This window comes from Gossypium hirsutum, chromosome A09, assembly GCF_007990345.1.
Source record: "Gossypium hirsutum isolate 1008001.06 chromosome A09, Gossypium_hirsutum_v2.1, whole genome shotgun sequence".
Lineage (NCBI taxonomy): Eukaryota > Viridiplantae > Streptophyta > Magnoliopsida > Malvales > Malvaceae > Gossypium > Gossypium hirsutum.
Window position 1 is genome coordinate 11183533 of NC_053432.1, and position 8010 is coordinate 11191542.

At 35.9% G+C, this 8010-nt stretch overlaps 1 protein-coding gene across 2 annotated transcripts; it reads right to left on the reverse strand.

Annotated features, from left to right (window-relative positions):
- Positions 1-740: 740 nt before the first annotated feature.
- Positions 741-3988, reverse strand: LOC107892141 (terpene synthase 10-like). 2 transcript variants are annotated; one of them, XM_016817139.2, is made up of 7 exons: positions 3658-3988; positions 3249-3519; positions 2785-3163; positions 2469-2687; positions 2198-2336; positions 1871-2116; positions 741-1076 (listed from the first exon to the last, which is right to left on the reverse strand). In XM_016817139.2, exons 1-7 carry the CDS (start codon positions 3880-3882, stop codon positions 1053-1055), a joined length of 1503 nt encoding a protein of 500 aa, XP_016672628.2. In that variant the 5' UTR covers positions 3883-3988; the 3' UTR covers positions 741-1052. The 2 variants fall into 2 exon arrangements, with proteins under 2 accessions (XP_016672628.2, NP_001313725.1); NM_001326796.1 differs by lacking the exon at positions 741-1076 and adding an exon at positions 1469-1780 and having other exon boundaries at positions 3658-3968.
- Positions 3989-8010: the final 4022 nt, after the last annotated feature.

The following is an 8010-nucleotide window of genomic DNA, read 5'->3' on the forward strand; positions in this document are numbered from 1 at the left end:
ACATGTGCACTTGTGCAACAAATTTTCATACATTAATAATCTCAAATGCACTCTAACAAATAATGTTCCACACTAGAATAGATATGTACTCTCAAGAATTAGTCCATCAATCTATTCAAGGTAAATTTACTCGTTTTAATATTATTTTGGTATGACAAAATTTGTTGACGTAAGTTTGGTTTAATGATTAGTACATTAGAATGCTTTTTGGAGCATGTTAGAATAACTTAGAACTATATTTTTCTGCAATTTTGGGCGTAAGTTTCAATATTGAGCAAACATGCCTCGAAACACGGTTGTTATTTTGCTTTGATCCATGCATTTCAATGTTTAAGTCTTAAGACATGTAATCTTTGTCTCAAGAAATTCAAAGTTTGTAGCCCATTTTGGGTACAAGGGAAGCAAGTCTCGAGACTTAACCTTTGTGTCTCAAGATGAAGGACTGTGTCTCGAGACGAAGACCATGTATCGATACATTGGCCCATTTATCAAAACATAGCTTGTAGATTTTATAGTTTCGGACCGTAATAAATATTGTAAGGCCTATTTGAACTTGATTTTTGTTTGTTATGACTTGTAGTTGCTTGAAATAATTTATACTTAGAATAAAACTCAAATTTATGTTTGATTGATCATTGTCGCTCCGACAACAAATGTACTATTCTTTATTTAATAAAGTCTCTGAACCCAATAATTGGTATTACAATATATACCGAAAACACTTTGTTATTTATTAGAAGATGTGATTTTTTTACTAAGCTATTGAAGATTTTATTAAAAAGAAAAAACTTTGACAACAGGAAAAGGAGATTCAAAGAAAAAAAACCTCCAAAAACACAACACATACTCGAATACACCCCAAGACCCAACAAGAGAACACCTGAAAATACCTCACAATTCATAAAACAAACATCAAAACGACCTCAAAGCAGAAAACAAGACCACCAAGCTTAACGGAAACAACAAACTCAACAATCAAAAATAAAGATTCAGACCATCATTGCAGTAAAGAACCCCAAGCATCTCGTACATACCAGAATTGCCTCCACACATTAGTAGTAAAAGTCTCTCGATGTCTATATAATCGATAGCAAGATCAACAAAAAAAAATAACTGTCGATAAGCACCTCAAGACAAAAGCACTGTATTAAAAAAAGGACCGCAAAGAACCTAGCTAACACTCCAAATTTAATTTTCTCTGTTCAATTTCTACTAAGTCATTAAAAGTCTCTCAATGTCTATGTAATTGACAACAAGATCAACGAAACAAACCATTGTCAATTACCTTCTAAAGACAAAACACCTCATTAAAAAAACAGCAAAGAACCTAGCTAACACTCCAAATTTAATCTTCTCTCTTCAAATTCCATTGATCCAAAAACCCAATTTTTCCCCAAGGCCTCATGCCTTCATCACTTCCTAAAACTTGAAATTATTATTTACAGTTACTTGCAACATCATCTTTCAATTAGGTTTTTCACAACAACTAAGGAATAGATGAAACAAGTAATAATAATACATGATCATTAGTCTTTTGATCTTCAATCCCATGGTTGTCACCGTATTGGTACATGCATTGAGCAATCCTTACTAGGTTCAATGCAATATGTTTAAACGGAAGAGATAAGGGGGATTGAGACATTAGATATTCTCCATTCATCCTTTTCCATGTTGCATCAATTAACTTTTTTACATATTCACGAGCTTTCACTTCAGAACAACCAGTTTCATGCATGTAACATTGAATAGATTTAGGGACATCACCTCTTTTAAGTTCATCCTAATCAACCAAATCCATGTGAAGAACGAGTATTAGATATGCAAATCAAACAAAAAACAATGAACTAAGGAGTGTATATATATTGCATACCATTGATGTCCCAAGATCATCAGCAAGTCGGAAAATTATGGCCGAGGAATAAATTAGATTAGAATCTTCCTTCCAGTACTCCAAGCACTTCTTTGTTGTTAGATTTGATGAGGAAAAAACATGTGATATTACTAAGGGAACCGCAATAGAAATCCATGCATTATCCATATACTCGTTTAATGTTGGTATGTATCCACTGTAATACCACTTTGCCTCCACTAAGTAAGCTTTGCATAACTCTGCCCACTGAATACATGATAACTCTATTTTAATATGTAAAATTAAAGGAAATAGTTATGGATCAAAACAAGGATCTGAACTTAGTACCGCTTTCTTCAATAAAGGAATGGTATGAAATCCATGTTCCTTGAGATTATCAAATGCTATTTCGTTTATGGAGTTGTAAAGAGCAAAGAAACATATCTTCATATATTCTGGGAGAAGCTCCATTGCATTTATATCCCATCTAAAATATTAAACACAACTTAAAAAAGTTATTGTCTATAATTAACTTAGATTTGGACTTTTTGATACCAACCTTACCCAATCAATGAAGTGGGGGAAAAGAATATTAAACTTCAGAAAATTCATATCATACCTCTCAACAGCTTGAGTGAAGAGCTCTAACTCATCCAATGTACCATACACATCATACACATCATCAATACTTGTTATTAATGCGATAACCTTTGTTAGAGTTCTTCTAAGGTTCCCAAAATGAGGATCAAATGCAATGCCCACTGTCCATAGAAAGTTCTCCATCAACATGTCTCTTGCAAAGGGTAGCTTTTCTCCCAGTCCTATATCCCTCCACCACCTGCACAATCGTTTCATCTCAAAAGATTAGATGACAAATATGTGTGTGTATTTAATTAATAAAATTCCATTCTTTGTTAGACCATGGATGCACTTACTTGGAAGCATATATTAGATCATCCTGGTACACTGCTTGCACAATATTAAAATCCAATTTAGCGAGCTCCAAAAGAATAGGATTTCTTTTCTCTCTTTTCTCGTACACATCTATAAACCACCTGGCTTCCAACCTTGACACCCTCCAATGTAGAGGAAGTTCCAACGCATGCTCCACTAGCATCCTAACATATTCATCTAATTTCTTTTGCTTCAGATATTGTTGAAGCTGTTTAGCTGCGAAATGCCTTGCAGTGTCTAAGATACCTTCATCCTCCATGGAAAGGTGTGAAGCTTCATACAAGTTTAGAAGCCCTTTGCAGTCCTCACAAAGACTCGACTTGAAATTCCCCATCTCGTCCATGAAACCGGAGAAAACCTCTGCACGTATAACAAATTTTATATGTTTATTACTATTACTGTTTTTACAGCAGTTTGTTTTATACAAAATCTCTGCACTTCTTACCTTGAGTTAAATTATAACCATGCTGCCTTAGGAGTCTAAATTCAAGTGCTGTAGCATATAAGTTGTCTTCCTTCCATAAAGCCTTGCTCTGATCAGCCCTTGTATGGATATCCTCCAAAATCCTCTTGGTTTCATCCTGAAAATGATAAGATAAACCGAGCCTCTGCAAGGTATCGATCAGCTCAAGCTTCTCTAAAGGGTCCATAACTTTCTCAAGCATCATTCTCACTTCACCCACAAGTCTGATTGCTTGTTCATTAAATGATTCCCCCTGGATGGGTAGTAAATATATTCTCAGCTTGGATAAAATATAATGTTTGTAACTTCAAAGTAATTGGCGTGCAAATGTTCAGTTCTAAGTTTTAACTACTTATTACAAAAAGAAGCAACGTAAATAATATAAATATACCAGATAGTCACTCTTGAGCGACTGAATATAATCGTAATCCCAAGTAGGAGGATGGTAATTAGCAGACCGTCTAACAATTTTTTGATCCGAATCATTGGCTGTAGCAACAGAGTTGGAGGCTCGAACAACACTCAAGTTGTTGACATTTGATCTGTTGGAGGTGCCTTTCGTATGCAATCTGATGAAACTGCTGCTAGGAACTGCAGTTAGGAGACTAAGGGCCATGAAAAAGCTCCACTTAGGCAATTTCAAATGATTGATTCAACTTTAGAGCTTAGCTGTACTTTACTTTCAGAAAAGAAAAAAAAAATTAATTCAACTTTCTGCAAAACCCGACGCATGCCACCACCATGTATATATAATCAGTTAATGCTATTTTCTTTTTACTATATGTTAGAAGTCAAATTGACTTTTCAAAGCCTTTTTAACTTCTCAAAACCAATAAAGCTTGAAGCCAAATTTTCCCTACAATTTGGCTTAGTAACGTGGCAGGTTGGTGATGATTACATAAGGACTTCGCACACGGGCGTGGGAGAAATGAAGAAAGATCACACATGGTTTAACACACGGTCATGTATACTAGACGGCTTGGACACAAGAGTATGTCTGAGGCCGTGTGAAGATTGGGCTTTTAGTTTTAAATCTCACACAGGCTAAGGCAGCCCCACACGGTCGTGTGGCCCAACATGTCCCTCTACACGATCGTGTATCCTTTAAAACCCTAATCCCCATTTTGTTTTGTCTTTTTACTATCCCAGAGCCACCACACAGTCGCTGTCGGCTCTCTTTTTACCAGTCCAGCCACTCCTGTCCATCTGCTCCTCACGTCGTCCGTCTCTCTCCCCATCGTAGCCACAGCCTTCCCTCGTCCCATCCCCCTTCAAGCCACCTACGATTCCCCATTCCCATTTTTCCCCTCCTTTTCCTCTTTCCCTTCCCATCCGCCCTTTCTTTCTTCCTTTGACGCCTCGACCACCATTGTCACCGTCTATCATTCCCTCCCTTTCCTTTCCCCTTTTTTCCTCCCATCTTCTCCCTCATCGCTTGAGCCCCCTCTCCCTTTCCCCCTCATCACACCAACCATTGACCCAAACACACTCTTCCCCCCCGCACCTTCGTTGACTAGTCTACCCGTCGCTAGTCATGTCCGCCGAGTGCACCACCACCCACCACTATTTGCCCCTTCCCTTACTTTTATTTATTTATTTATTTTTATTATTTATTATTTTTATTATATTTTATTATATTTTATTTTATTTTATTTTTCTTCTTACTTTTATTCTCATTGTTAGTTTTATTATTCTTAGTTTTATTATTACTTTTTGTTTTGTTTTTTTATTAGTGTTATTCCTATTGTTAGTTCTAGTAGTTTATATTTTTATTTTGAGTTGAATTCGGATGTTCATTATTCTCTTTTAGTTATTATTATTACTCTTATTATTTTTATTTATTATTTTATTATTTTTATTGTCATTCTTAATCTTTTTTACGGTTATGATTATGAGTTGTATTAGTATTTATGTAGTTATGTTAGTAGTAGATTATGTTAGGGTTTGGTTTTCTATTATTATTATTTTATTGTTATTATTTTTATTAGTACTATCATCTTGCTACTTATTTTATGTGACGGTTAGATTCAAATATTTTTCGCTGAGTGTTCGATCTTGTGATTTTGGATTTTAGTTGGATTTGACATTTATTTTATGGTTATTGGAACTGATCCATTGTGTCGATTCGTGTTTTTACTTTGATACTGAAATTGTTGTTTGGTTAGCTGTTATTACAGGTACACCATGACGAACACTAGAGGCAAATTTAAGGTTGCCGTCCCTGCCTTGAAAAAGCGGAAGACTCCGGGTGCGACCTCATCGTCGGGCCCCTCTGTTGGTGCACGTCATTCATTTTTACATTTTTCACAGGGTCCTCAAGAGGACCTATATCATCATCTCCGACAACGGCTATTCGGATTAGGCCATTGTATTGAATGGGTAGCCATGGAGCAGATTTCACTTAGCTGATCGAGTCTGTACACTAATTGCCATAGCTTTTTGGGACCTATTCTTCTCCATCATCAAGCCCACATATTCGAAGCTTACCCTCGATTTTTGTTTGACATTCCTCTTATAGCACATGATGTCGACCCACGATAAGCCGCGCACTGTTACTTTCTGACCCGGCGGTACGACGCGTCATATGAGCGTCCCAAAATTTGGAGCTACTTTAGGACTCTATACTGAGGAGTTCATGAGTGTTGAGGGGTTCCTCACTTTATACCAGCACATCCACTACTCACCATTTTTATGCAGGCAGAGTTTACTGCGAGCATGATGCCCTATGACCCGAGTCGGTCGAAGGTGACTTCCCTATCTCTAGCCTTGCACTATATTCATGTCATCTTGGCTCACACACTAACCGATCAGAGGGAGAGAACTAGGGTCATCGGTACATTCGATGCATATTTCTTTTGGAGCATGGCTACGGGGCACACTTGTGATCTTGCCTACTTCATCGCCCTAATTTGCTGCCATCAGACAGAATGCAGTAGGAAGGATCTTATCTATTTTGGCCCTTACATGACTCAACTCGTATGTCATTTTAGCCTCATCGACACTCTGGAGCAATTCTCATCCTTTATACTAGTTGGACAGATGTCCCCATAGGGATTATCGAGTATGAGTCACATGAGGATGATCGAGCGACTGCTTGGAGTGGATCCTCCTCGATATCGATTATCTTATTCTAACCCTCAGGATGAGCATAAGGACTTCACTAATGATGTCTCTTTCCACCATGAGGATCCACCTTATCACCCACCTCCGAGTCACCCTACCACTACTTTTGTTGCCATCGTAGTGAACCTCTCCAAATAGTTCACTCATTTTAAAGCGGCACTAATTTGAGCAATTCAACAGTATTGATGCAACTTTGCCTCAACTCTATCAGCACCTCCACATATCTTCTTTAGTGCCCGATGCCTCTGACGATGAAGATCATTGATCTTATTTCTTTACTCTCTTTTCAGTTTTATTTTTTGTTTTTAGTTATTTTATTTTCATTTCATAGACTTTTTTCAAACTATGTTTTTTTTGTGGTTGTTTTTAATTAAGTTTGTAACCTCTTAATTTTCTTCATTATTTGTGTTTAATTTCTTATTAGTTCCTCAGAACCATGCACTACATTTTCATTTGTCTACAATTTCGGTTTTCACTATTCTGGCGATTTCATCCATATTCAGGGTAGTTTTAGTTTTTTCCCTTTTTTATGATATTTTGCTTATTCTATGTGTATATTTGTTTGTACATTGAGGGCAATGTACATTTTAAGTGTAGGGAGGTTATTTATATAATTATTAGAAAACCCCTAAATTATTTGTGGTACTTAAGTAATTTTCTCATACTTCTATTAGAGTGAATTTTAGTCAATTTGGGATTTTTATTGATGTTGTTTTGGGTTAATTTGTAGATATTTGTGCATTGGTTTATTTAAACTTTAAGACATGAGAGAATCAAGCATGATAAGTTAGTTTTCAGAAATTAAAAATTTTTAGGTTGTTTCCTTAAATTGAGGTATTATCTTGAAAGTTTAAAATTTGCAAGTTTGACGTCAAAACCATGTTCTTTTGTGAGATTTTGAGCCTAGGGAGCATACATTTTTCATGTTCATTCTATTATTGGTTATGAGTGTGTCAACTTGATTTGTTATTCTAGAACTTTCTTCGATTATGCATGTTGAGATCACATATTTGATTTGATATACTGAGATGATAGAGGCATTTAGATTTTAACCCACTTAACCTTTAAAAGGCCTACTTATTGAATTAACCCCTAGTGAACCCTGTTGAGCTTAACACACCTTTTCTTGATTAACCTGTGAATGTTAACCCATAACCCATTTTTTTCGTTGTGATCTTTCCCGTTTTATTGACTACCGTTTTGTCAAGATTTGATTTGGTTAGTTACCTAACAATGTTCCCTTGTTTGAATTGCCGAATCATATTTTGTTCTTAGTTTGACAACAAAATAAAAAATATATATATGTCGATTAATTCTTTGTTTATTGAGCTTGAACAACTAATTTCATATTTTATTGAGAAGCTCGTTTCTAGTCTTAAATAAATAGTAATTGATGCACTTGTTTTTAATTCAGCATTTGTTAATTTTTTCTAGTTTGGTAATTTATCAACTCGATCTCGATTATAACCAACTTTTTGGCCTTTTTCCATACCCTTAACCTAAGCCCCATTATAACCTCTTAAAGAAAGCCCCATTATAACCTTTAAAGACCTCTTGATGTGTATGTCATATCATTTTATAGTGGTGGAGATTTGATTTTCAAGCAAGCCTGTGGTAATGA